At 44.2% G+C, this 22,367-nt stretch overlaps 1 protein-coding gene across 4 annotated transcripts in view; it reads left to right on the top strand.

The window, feature by feature from the left end:
* Positions 1-21,846, top strand: part of slc36a4 (solute carrier family 36 member 4) — a 199,370-nt gene extending 177,524 nt beyond the window's left edge. For all 4 annotated transcript variants that reach the window (XM_020049188.3, XM_013136965.4, XM_020049186.3 and 1 more), the window contains one exon: positions 21,121-21,846. In XM_020049188.3, the coding sequence (XP_019904747.2) occupies positions 21,121-21,488 (368 nt within the window). In that variant the 3' untranslated portion in view covers positions 21,489-21,846. The remainder of the gene's footprint in view (positions 1-21,120) is intronic.
* The last annotated feature ends 521 nt before the right edge of the window (positions 21,847-22,367 follow it).

The following is a 22,367-nucleotide window of genomic DNA, read 5'->3' on the forward strand; positions in this document are numbered from 1 at the left end:
AAAATAGTTTCCAAAGCATTAGATATACCATGGAACACAGTGGAGAAAATATGGCACTACAGAGACATTACCAAAAACTAGACGTCACTCCAAAATGTATGAAAAGACGGGAAGAAAACTGGTCAGGGAGGCTTCCAAGAGGCCTACAGCAACGTTAAAGGAACTGCAGGAATTTCTGGCAAGTACTGGCTGTGTGCTACCTATGACAAAAATCTCCCGTATTCTTTACATAAATGGGCTATGGGGTAGGGTGACAAGACCATACAAAGAAAAACATTCAAGCCTGGTGGAAGTTTGCAAAAACAAACATCAAGTCCCCCAAAAGCACGTTGGAAAATGTGTTATGGTCTGATGAAACCAAGGTTGTACTTTTTGGGCATAATTCCAAAAGGTATATTTGCCGCAAAAACAACACTGCACATTACCTAAAGAACACCATACCCACAGTGAAGCATGGTGGTGGCAGCTTTGGGGCTGTTAGTCAGGGTGGAGGGAATTATGAACAGTTCCAAATAACAAGCAATTTTGGCACAAAACTTTTAGGCATCCATTAGAAAGCTGAAGATGAAGTTCACCTTTCAGCACGACAACGACCCAAAGCACCAATCCCAATCCACAAAAGCATGGCTTCACCCGAAGAAAATTTATGTTTTGGAATGGCCCAGCCAGTGCCCAGACCTGAATCCTATTGAACATCTGTGGGGTGATCTGAGGAGGGATGTGCACAGGAGATGTCCTTGCAATCTGACAGATTTGGAGCGCTTTTGCAAAGAAGAGTGGGCAAATATTGCAACTTCGAGATGTGCCATGCGAATAGCTTATACAAAGTATTAGTGTAAGGGTGTGCATACTTTTGCAACCAGGTTCATGTGAGTTTTTAATTTTTCCCCTTCAAAGATTTCATTGTGTTTTTCAATTGAATTGTTCACGTTATAGGTCACATTAAAGGTGGAAAACGTTCTGACATGATTTATCTTTATCTCATTATTTTACATGACAAGAACCTGGCATTTTAACAGGGGTGTGTATACTTTTTATATCCATGTAGATGTCTGGGGTAGAGTGGTGTTTCTTGGGGCTCAGCAAGCAGACAGATTAAGAAAAGCTTGTGTGAAAAACTAGGCCTCTTGGTAACATCCTCTACATCCTGATACTAACCCTCTCTGACTCATTCTGAAGACCAGCCTTTTTGACCGTGTTCTTGAACCTTCCTTACTCCCGATCCTCTCTCCTGCCCCAGTTCCTTGACACTTCATCCATCCTTTGATGAGGCTTCCCCCCTCGCTTACTGTTGCTAAGCTTTTAAAAGAGCACACACACAGAGGCACAGATGCACTCCCACATGGCAAGACTAAATGGTTTCTCTAGAGCGTTATCGACTAAATTCCATGTGGAAGCCTGACTTGACAGGCAAAATGTTAGTTTGTTTTCTCCTTCGTCTGACCTTGAATTGCAGAGAGCAATGTTAAGAGTTTTAATTTATTACTTTTGATGGTTCACAGTCCTGGATGCAACCGAGGAAGTTTTCTTTTGTGTGCCTGACGAACCTTGATTGAGTTTGTAGTGATTAGCAAGCTCTGTTATCATTCCTACATATCCCCCTCTGTCTGTCTTATGCTTTCCCTCTTTCTCTCACATTCTCTCTTACACTCCCCTCCCTCTCTGTCCCTTTCTCTCTTACCCTCTCCTTAAATTAAATTCTAATTTCTTTATTGGCACGACATAACAATGTACTTATTGCCAAACCATATCTGAGATTACATTAATACAATAAACAAATGGCATAAGGCCTGTCTGTCCTGAAATAGTCCATTTTGTGGCAGGCTGTAACAGTGTGCTATTCATACACAGCACTCTGTGTCCTCCCTCAAAAGGTTTGGTAACTTATTAGTTGTTTTTGAATTTGAAAGTTATCTTTGAAACCTTGACGGTTTCAAATTATGAGGAATTAATATTACTTTTTCCACAAAAAAAACACATTTTTACAATTGGGGGGGCTAAGCCTCAAACGTATTGTGATCCTACTAATGCCTCTGTCTGTTACCATAGATAGATAAGCAATGCCATGGTGTACTGCTGGTTCTGGGCCAGATACTGTAGTACTGCACTTGGCTTTGTGCTTCTGTTATCCTAAAGGTAATGCCACTGTTTTGTAGCTTGGTTTCTTCTGATTCTGGTCCTGCGGCTTTTGTGTTAGTGGTGTGGGTGTGTGAACTCCCTAAGACTAGGTGGATTAAAGGACATGGGGTAACCGTATTTTCGATTTTTTCAAAACTACATTTCTATTTTTCTTTCCCTGTATGGATTGTATGTAAATTTTTTCCTCTGGACAGGTAGGAGAATCTTACAACATTCGGCATGCAGAGTTTCAATGGATTGTTTGTCCCACTGAGTAAAATCTGGATTTGCAAGTAGACTGCACACCTCCCTGCCTTAGGGTGAAATGGGTTCAATAACACAAGTAATAATTTTTGGCCAAATTGTAATAGGTATTTCCATCTTAATTTGTTCCTTGTGTGCTTTGCCTCGTTCATTTACTGTGTCATTTAGGTTTCCATTTGTAAACCTAAGTAGTCTTTTTCTAGTGTGTGTAGTACTGTTTTTTTGTTTTGTTTGTTTTTTACCAATTGAGAACTTTGATTAATTCCCTGAGATCTAGTTCTTCTATGAAAAATCATAGTTTTGTTATTTTTGGGGTTTACTGCCAGGGCCCAGGTCTGACTGTAATGCTCTAGCAAGCCCAGGCTCTGCTGAGTGTGACAACAGGCACAGGTCATCTGCAAAAAGCAGCCTCTGATTTGTAGAAACCACCACCTGGGGCTGAGGATGTTGATATGAATGTTGAAGAGCACAGGGCTGAGATTGCAACCCTGGCAAAGGTCCCACCCCTGGTTAAATTAGTCTGGGTTTTTTACTTCGCAATTTAGATGCTGTGCACTTTGTAGACAAGTCCGGCATTCCAAATAGAATTAAATGCTTTTTGAAAGTCAATGTTTTGATATAAATCTCACTACTTCATTGTGCTTATTAAGGGAGTTTAGAACTCTTGTTTATTATTCTACAAAAAACCTTCTGAATGTTACTGTTCACATTAATGCCCTTAGTAATCGTTTGGGTAAAACTTGTCTCAATGCTTTTCTCTGTTCTTAAAGATTGTGGTAATGAGTCGTTCCAGATTGTGGTAATGAGACCTACACTCAGAATCATACTAAACATTTGTAGAATAGCAAATGTATATTTTTTACGGGGGGATTTAAACATCTCCTCTTTCTCTCTCTTACTGTCACTCACTGTTTGTCATACCCTCTCTCTGTCTCTCTCTCACCCTCTCTCTGTCTCCCTTACTCTTTACTTTGACTCTCTTACCTTTCTTTTTGTCTCTCTTTCTCTCTTACCCTCGCTCTGTATTACCCTCTCTTACTATATCTATGACCAATATTTTACTTTCTTACCTCTCTCTCTGTCACTTACCCTCTATCTTTCTCTCTCTGTGCCTTTCACACTCTCTCAGTCTTACTCTCTTACCCTCAATCATGCCATTTCCCCCTCTCTATTTCAATCTCTTTCCCACCCTTTGTGTGACTGTCTCTTCTCTCTCCACCCACCTCTTTTGCCCATTCCTCAGTCTCTCTCCGTTATTGAGCCGGTTGTGATTTCACCCTCCTTTATTTGGGGCCAGTCATCTCAGAGAAAAGGATGAGGAGGGCAGACACCCTCCTTTGAACGATCCCACATAATCCCTTTAAAAATGAGCGCCGAATTTGCATCAAAGCGACATCTGATGTCTGACAGAGCAGGGAAGCATCAAGTAGCACAGGCGGCCAGTCAGCTCTACACCCTGGCACGCACAGTGTATCCCTGTCTAACCGGCCGATGGGGCTGCTCATCAGCGGCAGAGTTATGTAAGTCTACCTTGACTACGGAGCGGCAGGCTGCCTCCACCGCCGCTGTTCCGTGCCCCGTAATGACTGGCATCAAAGGCAGGAAGGAGCCTCAGAACAGAGACGAGAGCCTGGGCAGCGTCAGGCTCTGTAACATCAACTCTCCGTCACTCGGCTGGGGCTGGTGTGAGTGTGTGCCCGTGTGTAATGGGGGTGTGTGGACTGGTGTCTTTGGCTTGTCTAGGATAGTGCTTCGAGTGTTTTTATAAAGGTCTGGGTTTGGACTAGCTCTCTGTATGTCTTTTGAAATCCTGTTTTATTCACCTTATTAGTTTTTGCTCTTCAAGTGTTTGCTTGTGTTCAGCTGATAATAAGTTTGATTGCATATTCACCTTTAACGTGAGGTTGTCTGTGTTAACTATCAATTAATTACTATTTTTACAAGATGATATCAGCTAAGGTACAAGGCTATCATCATTTTTTTAAAATTATTATAAAAGCATGTGAAACGAGCTGTGTGGTGTTTGATCAACTGGCAAATTCACCAAGGCTGAATCTTCTCAGTGCAGGAGGCATGCACTGTCAGGATGTCTGTATCTCATGTCTCTCACTCTCTTTAGCACACTTCCCACATTGTTCACACTCTATCATACACACACAAACACATTAACTCATTGGGCTACATGTAAAGCGTAAGGTCCTAATGAGAGTGAGCATATTTTCTTGGGCAGTTTAGAATCTCGGGAAGGCCATGTGAGGTAAACCGTGACTCTGTGTAGCGTACCATGTGTGCCTCTACACATTCACACAGTTCAAACGTCACTGTATGCCTCAGTTCCTACTGCCCCACCAAGGCTTATATAACCCTTCAAGAAACAGGAGTCACCCTCTTTCATGTGTTTCTCTCCAAGCCTCAATGTCACCCTTTTGATTTGCGCACACCCACCCACCCACACCCACACACACACCAGTATGGAACCTTTCTGTGCCTAATGAAGAGAAGAGTTATTAAAGACAGATTATAGGGACTATGTCATTGTGTGTGTGTGTGTGTCTGCAACTATTGCCATGTGCCTCAGTCCCCACTAATCTCTTAATTACAGGCATGATAAAGTGCTTATTAGATGAAACAACCAATCGCAACAGGGTACAAAGTGAACAAGAAAAATGTGAAACCATCCACTGCATAAAAATAAAAAATGCCTTTTTTAAGGTGCCGTGTTAGCTGTGTCCGTTGTGTGATGCCAGGGCGCCATGCAACCAGCTGTACCCCTCCATGGTGGTTCATGCCCGTTGCGAGAAAAGATATACAGTATCTCACAAAAGTGAGTACACCCCTCACATTTTTGTAAATATTTGATTATATCTTTTCATGTGACAACACTGAAGAAATTACACTTGGCTACAATGTAGAGCATTGAGTGTAGAGCTTGTATAACAGTGTACATTTGCTATCCCCTCAAAATAACACAACACACAGCCATTAATGTCTAAAACGCTGGCAACAAAAGTGAGTACACCCCTAAGTGAAAATGTCCAAATTGGGCACAAATTGTCAGTATTTTGTGCCCTCTTGGGCATGGAGTTCACCAGTGCTTCACAGGTTGCCACTGGAGTCCTCTTCCACTCCTCCATGATGACATCACGGAGCTGGTGGATGTTTGAGACCTTGCGCTCCTCCACCTTCCGTTTGAGGATGCCCCACAGATGCTCAATAGGGTTTAGGTCTGTAGACATGCTTGGCCAGTCCATCACCTTTACCCTCAGCTTCTTTAGCAAGGCAGTGGTCTTGGAGGTGTGTTTGGGGTCGTTATCATGTTGGAATACTGCCCTGCGGCCCAGTCTCCGAAGGGAGGGGATCATGCTCTGCATCAGTATGTCACAGTACATGTTGGGATTCATGGTTCCCTCAATGAACTGTAGCTCCCCAGTGCCGGCAGCACTCATGCAGCCCCAGACCATGACACTCCCACCACTATGCTTGACTGTAGGCAAGACAGTCTTTGTACTCCTCACCTGGTTGCCGCCAAACACGCTTGACACCATCTGAACCAAATAAGTTTATCTTGGTCTCATCAGACCACAGGATATGGTTCCAGTAATCCATGTCCTTAGTCTGCTTGTCTTCAGCAAACTGTTTGTGGGCTTTCTTGTGCATCATCTTTAGAAGAGACTTCCTTCTGGGACGACAGCCATGCAGACCAATTTGATGCAGTGTGCGGGGTGTGGTCTGAGCACTGACAGACTGACCCCCCCACCCCTTCAACCTCTGCAGCAATGCTGGCAGCACTCATACGTATATTTCCCAAAGACAACCTCTGGATATGACGCTGAGCATGTGCACTCAACTTCTTTGGTCGACTATGGCGAGGCCTGTTCTGAGTGGAACCTGTCCTGGTAAACCGCTGTATGGTCTTGGCCACCATGCTGCAGCTCAGTTTCAAGGTCTTGGCAATCTTCTCATAGCCTAGGCCATCTTTACGTAGGGCAACAATTCTTTTTTTTTTTTAGATCTTCAGAGAGTGCTTGGCCATGAGGTGCCATGTTGAACTTCCAGTGAACAGTATAAGGTAGTGTGAGAGCGATAAAACCAAATTTAACACACCTGCTCCCCATTCACACCTGAGACCTTGTAACACTAATGAGTTACATGACACTGGGGAGGGAAAATGGCTAATTGGGCCCAATTTGGACATTTTCACTTATGGGTGTACTCACTTTTGTTGCCCGCGGTTTAGACATTAATGGCTGTGTGTTGAGTTATTTTGGGGGGACAGCAAATTTACACTGTGATACAAGCTGTACACTCAGTACTTTACATTGTAGCAAAGTGCCATTGACTCACTTTTGTGAGTTACTGTACATAGGCATGTGCACAAACAGTACACATACTGTGCCTTGAGAATGTATTCAGACCCTTCTCTTCCAGGTCTGGCAGGTAGAAGAAACGACATCCTGCGCCGAACCACAAATGCAATGGAATATTTAGTCAATTGTAGCACGTCAAATTTGTATATTTGACGTGTTTAAAAAAAAAGGTTTTTGCTTCATATCTGTAAAATACGGTTGCAATTTAGAGACAGGGATGTATTTTAAAGAACATCTTTGATATAATACTGTAATAAGAGAGTATGCAGAAGGCAGCTTACATTGTTTAACTCTCTATGTGGTAATTATGATGCATTTCAGTGGTTTATTTTCTGAAGTGGTGGTTAAATTTGTTACAGACCAAGTACAAAATCATTAATGTCATTAATGTAAACGCATTTAATTAAACGTTGGCCTTCATTGAACAACACAAACTCTACTGTAGAGTTCATCATTTAAGTCATTTGGTTGTGACCTGAGGGAGGGAACGAAGTGCCACAGTGGGGACATGCAAGCGTCGAGCATAACCATGAATACATCATGTCTGAGAAAGCTCAACAGGTGTGCTGTTCCTTTGCGGTGGGTGTTTCCATGACTTGCTGAGGCACGGCTCTGGTACCGCCACCCGTGGTGTGTTTGTGTACTCCTCTATGGAGTTAGAGGTTTCATGTGGGACAGTGGAAGTCTGTGTAGAGTTATAAAGATGTTAAATAAGTGATAATCTAGATAGTTCCAGTGAGGAAATATGTGGGACAGAGATACTCTTTAATACAGTTATAGGTGCACTACCAAAAGTTTGGGGTCACTTAGAAAGGTTTTTGAAAGAAAAGCATTTTTTTGGTCCATTAAAATAACATCAATTGGATCAGAAATACAGTGTAGATACTGTTTATGTTGTATATGACTATTGTAGCTGGAAACAGTTCCATTGGCACATTGTTTACTCATCCAAGTTTATCATTTCAAAACGCCATTAGATCATGGGAAAACTCTTTTGCAGTTATGTTAGCACAGCTGGACTTGGCCTTCTTTAGACTAGTTGAGTATCTGGGGCATCAGAAACTATGGGTTCGATTACAAGCTTAAAATGGCTAGAAACAAAGAACTTTCTTCAGAAACTTGTCAGTCTAATCTTTTTCTCAGAAATATTAAACAGAAGCAAATCCAGGATGCTGGCCTTCTAGGCAGAGTTGCAAAGAAAAAGACATATCTCAGACTGGCCAGTGATAAGAATATTAAGATTGGCAAAAGAACACAGACACTGGATAGAGGAAGATAGATTTGTCTGCCCATAACACTTTTTCCTAAGTTTGAGGTGTTCAGATCACAAAGAAGAAAAAAGTCATTAGGCGCAGACCAAATGAGGAGATGTTGGAGGAGTGCTTGATGCCATCTGTCAAGCACGGTGTTATAAAATGGGGGATTTGTACTGGGTAAAAGGGATCTTGAAGAAGAATGACTATCACTCCTTGGAGCCAATTTCCTCCTGCAACAGGACAATGGCCCAAAGCACAGCTCCAATGTATGCAAGAACTATTTATGGAAGAAGCAGTCAGCTGGTGTTCTGTCAATAATGGAGTGGCCTGCACAGTCACTGGATCTCAACCCTATCGAGCTGTTGTGGAAACAGCTTGTCCGTGTGATACGTAAGAAGTGCCTCATCAAGCCAATCCAACTTGTGGGAGGTGCTTTACGAAGCATGGGTTTAAATCACTTCAGATTACCTCAACAAATTGACAACTAGAAGGACAACCAAAGGTCTGCAAGGCTGTAATTGCTGGAAATGTAGGATTCTTTGACAAAAGCAAAGTTTGAAACACTATTATTTCAATTACAAAACATTATTTATATCCTTGTCAATGACTATATTTTCTATTCAAACTCATGTCATGTATCTTGTCATGGAAAACAAGGACATTTGTAATTAACCTCAAACTTTTGAATAGTTGTGTATGTTTGACTTGTTTTCAGTGGAAGTAGAAAGGGAGACTTACCATATGAAACTCCCTGCATAGCCATGACAGCTCAGTCTAGTTGTCTTTAATATATCTGTTATTATCCTGCTCAGGTAAGAATCTGTTCTCTCCCTTTTCTCTTTCCTCTCAGTCTCTCCGTGATGTCTTGACAGGTTCTGAAGCACGGGGCTCATAGGCAGGGTTAGGATGGAATTATCACTATCATACTTTTCTCCACCAAACACCTTTAAATCCTGATTAATTCACCCTGGGTGTTAGATCAGGATTACCAACATAGCTACGCAGTGTTCTCATCCACAGACATGTACGCGCATCAAAAATGTTAACAAGTTTGTTTTCAGCAGTTTTTTCTAGTGGAGCTTAAATGTCGGGGTGTTAGCACGCACGCGTGCACGTGCGCACACACCCATACTACAGCTGATGTTTGATTTGTGTAGGCATCCTAATAACATTCCTGCATCGGCAGGAGACAAAAAGTAATTACAGCTGACATGCACTGAGCACCAAAGTGGTGCTGGAATTCTAACACAGAGCTTTTTATATCTCTTTCTCTCTCTGCCTCCCGCTCCCTCTCTCCAACTCCCTCCCCCTCACCTCTACGCACCACTCCTGTCACCCCCCCCCCCCCCCCCCCCTAAACAAGGCAGCATATTCGGATGCTACTGCTTTCCTGTCCTGCAGTCCCTTATGGACCCTGATCAAGCCATGTAGGGCAGCATTGGCAGGTTTAGATACAGGATTAGTAATGTTGGCCGTTTTGTAACAGTCAGCTAGCCTTTGTGAAGTACCAGTTTATAATATTTAGCTAATGTTAGTAGACACAGCTAGGGTAAGGCGATATATTCCAGCTGGTTAGCTTAGCTAGCTATGATTATATTTGATTATATTTATATAACAACTAAATCATTTTCAGACAAATATGTCTAGTTTAGTTTAGGAGGATGCAGATAAAATAATCTACAATATGCCATTGTTTACTTTTGCCACAGCATGAAGTAAGCTTAAATAGCATATAAAAATGTATTATTTTAAACCATGTGACCACTATAAGAAAAGATGCATTACAAAGAGAAACTTTCCAAAAAATGTCAAACTAAGTTTAATAATTTGCTCCACTAGCAGTAATATCTGAAATGGTACATTGCTGAAATAGCTGCTATAATTTGGTTAATTAGAACTGCCACTATTTCATTAAAGTAGCCACATCACATTACTCGGTGGTGACGTTGTCAGGGGAGTAGTTTATGATCTCGATTATAATACTTTTATTTTTTTCTAAACAACGTGTCATATAGGACCTCCACGGAGGGCAAATGTCAGCCAGTGACCCTTCCTGCAGACCATACAATGTATTGCAGTTTACCCCTGCAGTGAGCACATGCAGGCCCAAACCAGATTGTGTTGGAGCCGAGGTTGTTGTGCCACCTTGGTGATTGACTGAGATTGCAGGAGATGATGATGCCTAGGAATTTTAATGGAATTTGGGATAAAGATAGGGAAGGGTAGAGGTGGAGACAGTATGCAGAGCTGGGATAAGGGTTATTGCTGTTACACTGCAGTACAGAGTGCTGGGATAGCTAATGATATTGGACTGTGCTGGTTTGATTGCTGTCAGCAGGTTAAACGATGGGTAATGGGATGTTTGGCCTTGATACCATACTTTGGAGAGTTTTTACACATTAAAAACAAATTAGCTGCATCTTGATTAACAAGACTTACGCACACATTTGTGTTTTTGTTATTGTCTGAAAAGGAGAAATTCTGAGGTCTGAAGTGGAATGAGTGTAAAGTAAGTTCCTTCTCAACGTTACAAACAGAATCGACAGAACCTTACATTTTACCTTTGGCCCAGCAATAATTTTTTGCAATCTATACTCATATAGATTAGTCATATAGAGTCATATTTAATTATTAGCTACATTTTATTTAAAATATATTGTTATCAATTGTTGCAGTCTAAACAGGTTCTTAGTGAGAATGTAAGGGGAATGGGAGCAGAAAGGAGATGAGAATAAGAGATAGAAGTGAACTATTGTATCTGAGTGAGAATGAGATTCAAAGATTGAGAGGATGATGTGGGGCTGGGAGGGGCGAGACAAAATAGCACAGGTTATATTGGAAGGGTGAGACAAGATAACAACATAGGGGATATTGGGGGTGGAGACAAGATCAGGGGATATGGTAATGGGGAATCCAGATTAAACAGTGGATATTGGGAGGGGGTTGACAAGATAACACCGGGGATATGGTGAGGGGGAAGACAAGATAACACCGGGGATATGGTGAGGGGGTTGACAAGATAACACCGGGGATATGGTGAGGGGGTTGACAAGATAACACTGGGGATATGGTGAGGGGGTTGACAAGATAACACTGGGGATATGGTGAGGGGGTTGACAAGATAACACCGGGGATATGGTGAGGGGGTTGACAAGATAACACCTGGGATATGGTGAGGGGGAAGACAAGATAACACCGGGGATATGGTGAGGGGGAAGACAAGATAACACCGGGGATATGGTGAGGGGGAAGACAAGATAACACCGGGGATATGGTGAGGGGGAAGACAAGATAACACCGGGGATATGGTGAGGGGGAAGACAAGATAACACCGGGGATATGGTGAGGGGGAAGACAAGATAACACCGGGGATATGGTGAGGGGGAAGACAAGATAACACCGGGGATATGGTGAGGGGGAAGACAAGATAACACCGGGGATATGGGAAGAGGTGACAAGACAACGGGGAATATGGTTTGGGAGAAACAGGATAATACAGGTGACCTGGACAGGGTAAAAAAGATAACACAGGGGATATGGAGAGGAGAAGACAAGATAAAAAGTGATATTGGGAGAGGGACATAAAATATCAGGGGACATGGAAACAAGGAGAAGTTAAAAGGGGTAATGGGGAGGGGTAGACAAGACAACTAAGGAGACATGGTGTTTGTACAGTGGGGCAAAAGTCAGGTACCAATTGTGCAAGTTCTCCCGCTTAAAAATATGAGAGAGGCCTGAAATTGTCATCATAGGTGCACTTCAACTATTAGAGACAAAATTAGTTTTTTTTTCTCCAGAAAATCACATTGTAGGATTTTTAATGAATTTATTGGTAAATTATGGTGGAAAATAAGTATTTGGTCAATAACAAAAGTTCATCTCAATACTTTGTTATATACCCTTTGTTGGCAATGTCTTCACAAGGTTTTCACCCACTGTTGCTAGTATTTTGGCCCATTCCTCCATGCAGATCTCCTCTAGAGCAGTGATGTTTTGGGGCTGTCGCTGGGCAACACGGACGTTCAACTCCCTCCAAAAATGTTCTAAGGGGTTGAGATCTGGTGACTGGCTAGGCCACTCCAGGACCTTGAAATGCTTCTTACGAAGCCACTCCTTCGTTGCCTGGGCGGTGTGTTTGGGATCATAGTCTTGCTGAAAGACCCAGCCACGTTTCATCTTCAATGCCCTTGCTGATGGAAGGAGGTTTTCACTCAAAATCTCACGATAAATGTCCCCATTCATTCTTTCCTTTACACGGATCAGTCGTCCTGGTCCCTTTGCAGAAAAACAGCCCCATGTAACTGCCATGTGATTGGTTGATTAGATAATTGCATTAATGAGAAATTGAACAGGTTCCTAATAATCCTTTAGGTGAGTGTATCTTGTGTATATAAGTATTCAGACACTTCACTCTGTACTTTGATGAAATGCCCCTGTGGCAGTGATTTCAGCTTTGAGTCATCTTGGTTATGCCTCTACAAGCTTTGCGCACCTGGATTTGTGCAATTTCACCCATTCATCCTTGCAGATCCTCTCTAGCCCTGTCAGATTGGATTGGGAGTGTTTGTGAACAGTGATGTTAAGGTCTCCCCAGAGATGTTCAATGGGGTTCAAGTCTGGGATTTAGTTGGTCCACTCAAGGACATTCGCAGACTTGTCCCAAAGCCACTCCACCATTGTCTTGGCTGTGTCTTTTGGGTCGTTGTTATGCTGAAAGAGGAATCGTATCTGCGTTTTGAATCATGTTTTCTTCAAAGACCTCTCGCCCAGTCCCTGCCACTTTGAAGCATCCCCATACCACGATGCTGCCACCTCCATGATAAACCCTAGAGATGTTATAAGCCAGGTGATGAGTGGTGACTTGTTTTCCCCAGATTGGTATTCTTGCTTAATAGTTCTATGTTGGTCTCATCAGACCAGAACATATTTTTTGTCAGGATCTGAGAGTCGTTCCGACATCATGTTATATCTTTTACACAGGAGTGCCTTCCATCTAGCCACTACCATAAAGCCCTGATTGACAGAGTGCTATAGATGTGGTTTTCCTTCTAGATTGTTCTCCTATCTCTGAAGCAAAGCTCTGAAGCTCTGTTAGAGTGGCCATTGGGTTCATGGTCACCTGCCTGACCAAGGGCAGGTGACATTTAGATCCTACGGATATCCAAATCATGGCAGATGAGTATGGACAGATAACAATTGCATACACCTGTCATTGTTAGTTGGGCTTGTTTCTCTGCCATGAAAACCAGGCCATTCTGGGCATTCAGGGGGCTGAGATCGAGGTGGACATCAAGGAGAGTTAAGCTACTTCCCTGCCAAGTAAAGCAATCGGAGGGAGATAAAACAACAGCCAACAACACAATGAGAAGTCTCGGGAATGACCTGTTTACCACTTTTATTATTACACTTACACTACTAATGCATTGGGATATTACACTACACACCCAATATGAACACTTTACATGCTACTGTCTCCTCGCCTTTGTTTACAAAAGCCCAGTTGTCTCTTTTGTTCTGTTTATAGAGAAGAGGAATACTGTTTGTTTGGTCTTTGCCGGAGTAAAAATCCACTCATTTATTTTTTTTATTCGGGTAAAGTCAACCTTTTAACTGCTGTGTTTTTGGTGCATTAGTTAAAACAAAGAAAAGAAGATGACATAAAAGAGAAGTCTCAATATTCTCCTCTGTATTGAGCTTGTTTATTTTTCCACCTATCCTGTTACATTTGGTTTAGTATGGTTGGCTATTCCTCACAAGTGTTTAAAATAGACAGGTGTGAACATTTCTAAATCATGTCAATGGAGTTTGTCACAGGTCGTCTAGAGACATCTCAAGGATGATCAAAGGATATAGTATGCATCTGAGAGAAGAGGCGACTCTGGGATGCTGCCCCCCCCCCCCTGTCTTCCTCTGTCCAGTTTCTGTGTTCTTTTAACTTAATCCTTTCTTTATATTGGCCAGTTTGAGATATGGCTTTTTCTTTGCTACTCTGCCTAGAAGGCCAGTATCCTGGAGTTGCCTCTTCACTATTGACATTGAGACTGGTTATTTGCGAGTAGTATTCAATGAAGCTGCCAACTGAGGATCTGTGAGGCATCTGTTTCTCAAACTAGACACTAATGTATTTGTCCTCTTGCTCAGTTGTACACTGGGGCCTCCCACTCCTGTTTCTATTCTGGTTAGAGACAGTTTGCACTGTTCTGTGAAGTGAGTATACAGTAATATGAAATCTTCAGTTTCTTGGCAAATTCTCGCATTGGAATAGCTTTCATTTCTCAGAACAAGAATAGACTGATATGTATCAGGAAAAAGTTATTTGTTTCTGGCCATTTTGAGGCTGTAATCAAAGCTAATGCTCTAGATACTCAATTAGTCTAAAGATGGCTAGTTTTATTCTTTCTATAATCAGCATAACAGTTTTCAGCTGTGCTAACATAATTGCAAAAGGGTTTTCTAATGACCATATAGCCTTTTGAAATTATAAACTTGGATTGGCAAACACATCGTGCCATTGGAACACAGGACAGATTTTTGCTGATAATGGACCTCTGTACGCCTATGTAGATAAAAGCCTACTGACAGCAAAAGCACCTACAATGGGCACGTGGGTATCTGAACTGGACCTTGGAGAACTGGATGAAGGTCGCCTGGTCCAATGACTCCCGTCTTGTTTTATTTATATATATTTAATCAGTGATAAATTACAAAAAGTGAAAGGGTATTCATATTTTCCAAAAGCACTGCGTATCAGCGATTCTCAGAACTTGTTTCTGCCAGGAACCAAGCATGGCAGTTTTCCAGTGGGGTCCTGGGGGGGGCATTGCAATTGAATGCTACAGTTTGTGTGTCAACACCATTTCTGGAAATAAACAACCCATGGAAACATATTGAACACATTTAGAGATATGAAAACCAAAGCAAAAAATACTAATGGTGGCATTCCTGGTTAAAATATCTCACTTTTTGGATTACAAACTATCCATATATAAATTAAGATTGGTCGATTCATCAGGTGCACACTATAAAATAAATAGATTATATTCATTGCAGTAAAGGCTGAATTGTGTAATAGTCATGACTTATTTTCGAAGCAATTTGTGTTTTACTTTTTTTTATTAATTGTCAACAATTTGTCTCTGAGGGATGTGTGTGTGTCTGCGTCTCTGCCTCTGTGTTAAACACTACCTCATGACTCCTCTGACACTCTCTTGTGAACATTTGTGTTAGATAAAACTGGAGGGGACCAGCCACAGTATTTTCTTTGTTGGTGTTGTTAGTGTCTGTTCCTCTGTGGACTGCTTGGATAAAACCGAATTGAACATCACTAGTATCTACAAGAAATTATAGATACTATCTATGTTCACACATACACTTGTTTTAAAATAGTAATAGAATGGCCCATCAAGCATTAATTATCCATGTTAGTATATTTTGTGAAAACAAACGAAATAACAAGCCCGAAAATGTCTAATAAGGTAAAACAAATGTTAATCGTTAATATAAGGTAATGGTGACTGTAATGTATCAGAATAGTATTAGAAAAATACATAGTCATACAACACATACGCTGCCCCTCTCACACCAAGAGTCAGGACCACGCAGACTGCAATGGTGTCTTCTATTAATATTGAAACAGGCTTAATGTATCTGGTTAATGGGATCAAGGCCGTAAGCCAGGTCTTTATAGAGGGAGGGTTTTGGCTAAGAGAGCAGATGCGACCTTAAGTTATGTGCTCACTAAAGTGTGTCTTTTGAGCTAATCGATGAATGTGGCCATGGCTCATTTCATGTTACATTTCTTTATAATTACAGTATTATGTTCTCAGCTTAGGCCATGATGTCTCGGCCTATATGTATACTAAGTGTATACATACACACACACACACACACAGAGACACACACAATACAACACTTCTGAGGGCTCTGCAGTAGTGTTGATTTTACCTGGGTGGTCATCTGAGGAACAGCATCTCATTCATATTGTATACACAGCAGGTTCTCTTTCAAATGTTTCCTCAATAAGGTTCCAATTGAATGCAATGAATTAATGCATGCAGTGAGATGCACATGAAATGCAATGGTGGAAAACTAGCATTTATGCTTCAAAAAGCATATGAATTTGAGTCACAACTTTGTCACAATAACAGCTTATTTACAAGGGTGGCTGGGCTTTTGTGAAACTAAACCAAATCCATTTCGTTTCATAATGTCACACTAAAGCGCTTTGCATTTGAAAGCTAAATTCAATTGAATCTGATTGACAGGCTGCATATTGGGGGGAAATTACTGGTAGACCTGGCACAGAAAAGTCACGACCAGGCTGATGGAAATGGGCTGATAGTACAATATTGTCGACAGAATTTTGACTTTCCCCACGGGTTCCGGCCGGGCTCAGCCCGAAGGAGCGACTTGGGGCTGCCCTCCCGTGGGCTCACCACCTGCAGAAGGGACCATAAGGGGTCGGTGCGTAGAGGATCGGGCGGCAGTCGAAGGCGGGGGCCTAGACAACTCGATACCTGGACACGGAAACTAGTTCTAGGGACGTGGAACGTCACCTCGTTGGCGGGGAAGGAGCCTGAGATCGTGCGTGAGGTTGGAGGTTCCAACTAGAGATAGTCGGGATCACCTCAGAGCTTGGGCTCTGGAACCACACTCCTTGAGAGAGGATGGACTCTTCACCACTCTGGAGTTGCCCATGGTGAGAGGCGGCGGGCTGGTGTGGGTTTGCATATAGCTCCCCAGCTCTGCCGCCATGTTTTGGAGTTTACCCCGGTGAACGAGAGGGTAGTTTCCCTGCGCCTACGGGTTGGGGATAGGTCTCTCACTGTTGTTTATGCCTACGGGCCGAATGGCAGTGCAGAGTACCCAACCTTCTTGGAGTCTCTGGGAGGGGTGCTGGAAAGTGCTCCGACTGGGGACTCCATCGTTCTACTGGGGGACTTCAACACCCACGTGGGCAACGACAGTGACACCTGGAGGGGCGTGATTGGGAGGAACGGCCCCCCTGATCTGAACCCGAGTGGTGTTCAGTTATTGGACTTCTGTGCTAGTCAGTTTGTCCATAACGAACACTATGTTCAAGCATAAGGGTGTCCATCAGTGAACGTGGCACCAGGACACCCGAGGCCGTAGGTCGATGATCAACTTTGTTGTCGTTTCATCTGACCTGCGGCCGTATGTCTTGGACACTTAGGTAGAGAGGGGCAGAGCTGTCAAATGATCACCACCTGGTGGTGAGTTGGATCCGATGGCAGGAGAGGAAGCTGAACAGGCTCGGCAGACCCAAGTGTACTGTAAGGGTCTGCTGGGAACGTCTGGCCGAGTCTCCTGTCAGAGAGATCTTTAACTCCCACCTCCGGCAGAGCCTCGACTGGATCCTCGACTGGATCTCCATTGTCGAAGCGGCCGCTCAGAGCTGTGGCCGTAAGGTCTCCGGTGCCTGTCGAGACGGCAATCCCCGAACCCAGGGGTGGACACCGAAAGTAAGGGATGCCGTCAAGCTGAAGAAGGAGTCCTATCAAGCCTGGTTGGCTTGTGGAACTCCTGAGGCAGCTGACGGGTACTGGCAGGCCAAGCGGACTGCAGCCCAGGTGGTTGTGGAGGCAAAAACTCGGGCCTGGGAGGAGTTCGGTAAGGCCATGGAGAAGGACTATCGGCTGGCCTCGAAGAGATTCTGGCAAACCGTTCGGCGCCTCAGGAGAGGGAAACAGTGCCCTACCAACGCTGTTTACAGTGGAGGTGGGTGGCTGTTGACCTCAACTGGGAATGTCGTTGGGCGGTGGAAGGAGTACTTCGAGGATCTCCTCAATCCTGCCGTCACGTCTTCCATTGAGGAAGCAGAGGCTGAGGGCTCAGAGGTGGACTCGTCCATCACCCGGGCTGAAGTCACTGATGTAGTCAAGAAACTCCTCGGTGGCAAGGCACCGGGGTTGGATGAGATCCGCCGAGTACCTCAAGTGTCTGGATGTTGTGGGGCTGTCTTGGTTAACACGCCTCTGCACCATCGCGTGGCAGTCGGGGACAGTGCCTCTGGGATGGCAGACCGGGGTGGTGGTCCCTCTTTATAAGAAGGGGTACCGGAGGGTGTGTTCCAACTACAGGGGGATCACACTTCTCAGCCTCCCCTGTAAAGTCTATGCCAGGGTACTGGAGAGGAAAATACATCCGATAGTAGAACCTCGGATTCAGGAGGAACAGTGTGGTTTTCGTCCGGGCCGTGGAACACTGGACCAGCTCTATACCCTCTACAGGGTGATGGAGGGTTCATGGGAGTTTGCCCAACCAATCCACATGTGTTTTGTGGATTTGGAGAAGGCATTCGACTGTTCGACTCGTCCCTCGCGGCATCCTGTGGAGGGTGCTTCGGGAGTATGGGGTCCTGGGTTCTTTGCTAAGGGCTGTCAGGTCCCTGTACGACCGAAGCAGGAGCTTGGTTCGAATTGCCGGCAGTAAGTCAGACTTGTTCCCGGTGCATGTTGGACTCCGACAGGGCTGCCCTTTTTCGCCGGTTCTGTTCGTAATTTTTATGAACAGAATTTCGAGGTGCAGCCAGGGGCCGGAGCGTGTCAGGTTTGGGGACCACGCGATTTTCGTCTCTGCTCTTTGCGGATGATGTTGTCGTGTTGGCCTCTTCAAACCAGGACCTTTAGCACGCACTGGGACGGTTTGCAGCCGAGTGTGAAGCGGTCCAAATCCGAGGCCATGGTCCTCAGTCGGAAAAGGGTGGCTTGCCCACTTCAGGTTGGTGGAGAGTTCTTGCCTCAAGTGGAGGAGTTTAAGTATCTAGAGGTCTTTTCACGAGTGAGGGAAGTATGGAACGGGAGATTGACAGACGGATCGGTGCAGCTTCTGCAGTAATGCGGTCGATGTATCGGCCTGTCGTGGTGAAGAAAGAGCTGTGCCGCAAAGTGAAGCTCTCGATTTACCGGTCAATCTACGTTCCTACTCTCACCTATGGTCATGAGCTTTGGGTCATGACCGAAAGGACAAGATCCCGGATACAGGCAGCCGAAATAAGCTTTCTCCGCAGGGTGGCTGGGCGATCCCTTAGGGTGAGAAGCTCGGTCACCCGAGAGGAGCTCAGAGTAGAGCCGCTGCTCCTCCACATCGAGGGGGGTCAGCTGAGGTGGCTTGGGCATCTGTTCCGGATGCCTCCTGAACGCCTTCCCGGGAGGAGACCCCGGGGAAGACCTAGGACACGCTGGAGGGTCTATGTCTCCCGGCTGGCCTGGGAACGCCTCGGTGTCCCCCCGGAAGAGCTAGAGGAAGTGTCTAGGGAGAGGGAAGTCTGGGCATCTCTGCTTAGACTGCTGCCCCGTGACCCAGCCCCGGATAAGCGGAAGAAAATTAATGAATTAATGAATTTTGTGCATTCAACATGGATATTTTTGTGTCTGTATAGGCTAATTAATTATGTGAGAAATGGCAGTTGAAATGCCTATACGTTAATTGAATAACTGTCATATTGAAGCAAACCTGGAGCCACATGATGATACTCTGTGTTGTAGGGGTCTCCAGATTATCCAGTTTCAGTTAGGATGAGTTAAGAACTTCACAGGCTGGTGGAAGTGCACAGTGTTTGGACATTCTGGTGACATGCTGATAGATCCTTGACCGACTGACCAAAAAAAAAGCTCTAAAAAATTCATCTCATCACCTAGGCTAACCCACCTTTAATGATTCTGCAAGTTGTTGGCTATAGCATGTGCCAAGATTGGAGAAAAAAAAGTGCACTTCAAAATACCCCCAGAAGACCCAGTATAGCCATCTGTCCTTGTGAGCTATAGCTACATGCATGTCAGAATGAAAACATTCCAATCACTCCAGACGTTAATTTCCCTATTACAAGCATTAACAAGTGCTGAATATCCCTTTAAGTGAACAAAAAATAACATTGGTGGGAAAATGCTAAATCTTTATTCACGTGGAGGTATTTGGTTAGAAGTCTTTCACCAAGTGGATGGAAAACTAGCTAATATTAAACAACGATTGGTCAGGTTTTTTATCTTACTGTATGTTTAAGTCACACATAATTGTATGCCAAAATGTCATCACATTTAATTACAGTTGCGGATTTGGACAAGGAATGCTTCAAAGGGGAACTTTCTGCAATTTGCTCCTGCTGTTTGGATCTGAGATCAAACATGTTAACATGCCTCCCCAGAGTCTCTCTCCTGTGAAAATTACTATTCGATAGAACTGGATGAGACTAGTCACAGTGTTTCTCTGTTGATGTTGTTGGTGTCTGTGACTTTCCCCTGAAACGGCAGATCTAGGGGTGCATGCTGTGCATAAAATTAGGAATTAGAATCATTCCCAGTAATTTAATAGGATCTCTATGGTGCAGTGTGTACACCGCTTAGAAACCCTGCAGCGCAATCTGCCTGCTATGCCCCTACACCCCCCCACATGCTATCCCTGATTCTCCCCCGTCTCCTCCTGTCTTCCCCTTCTTCTCCTCTCTACATCTCTCTCTACCTGTCTTTCCCTTCTTTTGCTCTCTCTTTACCAGTCCCACCCCCTTCTCTCTCTCTTAACCTTTCCACCGCCCTTCGCTCTACCTTCCTCTTCCGTGCCTTTTTGGATCCATTGTTCTAGCAGCAGCAACATCTCTGACAGTGGGGCATGTCTGCTGACTGTAACATCAACCACTTGAAATGGACATTTAGCAAAGCAACCGTAACAGAGCGTGATCTGTGTTTTAGTGTCTGTAAGCGGCCGGGCGTTCCTTTCAAAAACATTTATGTTGATTGGCTGCATCGCGTTACTTTTTGGAAAGGTGGATAGGGATGGGAGATTTGGTTCCTCCCCATGGCTGCTGGTGTATATTGTATATGTGAAGGGCTGGTGTTGTGGCATGCATGTTTAGAAGATTGATTTAAGTATTTCTACTCATCTGCTTCCATGCTCTGGTTGATGACTCCTGTCTTATCTCCCCACCTGTCATCTTCTCACCCAACTCTCTCTTTTTCCCTTTCATTCCTTATCTCCTGTTGTACTTTACCTTTCCACCCCCCTTCACTAACCCGTCCCTCTCTTTCTCTCTCTGCTTCCTCTCTTCCTCCTTTTTCTCCTCTCTCTTTCTCCTTTTCCTCCTCCTCCTGTCCTATCTCCAGTCTCATTCGCTGTGCTGATTCCTCGTCTGGACCTGGTCATCTCCCTGGTGGGTGCTGTGTCCAGCAGTACCCTGGCACTGGTCCTCCCTCCCCTGGTGGAGCTCATCACCTTCTCAGACCGGCCACTGAAGCCAGTCATGCTGGTCAAGGACTTGCTCATTGCTGTGGTGGGCTTCATCGGGTTCCTGGCCGGCACCTACGTCACCCTGGCCGAGATCATCTCCCCGGCGGCGCCTCCTGAGGTCCTCAAGGGGGAGGCTGGGAACCTGACGGCTGCTGTTACTGCTGTGGTTGGAGCATTGGGGAGGTCTCAGCACGTAGATGGAAACTGGACCACACCTTCTGCTGCCACTGTGACCTTCGGGTGACCAACAAACTCAAAATAAACTCTAGCTACGAAACCCTCGTACAGCAGGACATGATGATGCAAACAACATGCACACTTGCAGATTATTGTTCCATTATGTTTGGGTGCTAGATCCTTGGGTTGGGTAAATTCTATACAGAATGAAACAGACTCCATAGACATTGACGATCTGAAAGGAATGCATGGGTCTCTGCCCCTCTTGGTAGCCATAAGAACATGAAACATAGACCCAAACACACACAATAGAAACATCGTAAAAGACACTGCGCTTTACAAAGAATGCTCATACGACAGAAATGTTATTTGCAGCACACCCATAGGAAGACAATTTGCAGCACACGGTGTATGTAATGCAAACACAACCACAGACCTTCCTGAACCAGCTTCATCCATGCATCAACATCTGCAGCACACTACCCCACAGTTATCAGTGTGGTCCTAATCCATCTCCGGTAGGGCTACTGCCAGCATTTCCACCGCCTCCATTTTATCAGAGGGAAAATCTAATCACAAACAATGTACCACAGGACAAAAACCATGCCTTCTCTTCGGTTTTCCTTTCTGTAATCTACTCTGAGCCACACCCCTTGTTTTCTGTCCCCATGTTCTGATTCTTGGCCTTTGGACTCCTCATCTAGCCAGTCATGCCCCTAAGATGTTCTCCAGAGCTACTTATGATTAAGATTAGTATAACCTATTGATCTCAGACACATACTTTCTCATTTGCAATAGAGGCTCTTTAATATGCAAACAAATCTGTTCAAAGACCGTTAGACTACGAGAGAGATTAAAACAAGAGAGAAATGTCCCTTATTTGACATCATCAGATATGTATGTTTCAAGTACTGTCATCCCATGAAAGAGTTGGGCCCTTCAGAGA

This window comes from Esox lucius, chromosome 1 (genome assembly GCF_011004845.1).
Source record: "Esox lucius isolate fEsoLuc1 chromosome 1, fEsoLuc1.pri, whole genome shotgun sequence".
Lineage (NCBI taxonomy): Eukaryota > Metazoa > Chordata > Actinopteri > Esociformes > Esocidae > Esox > Esox lucius.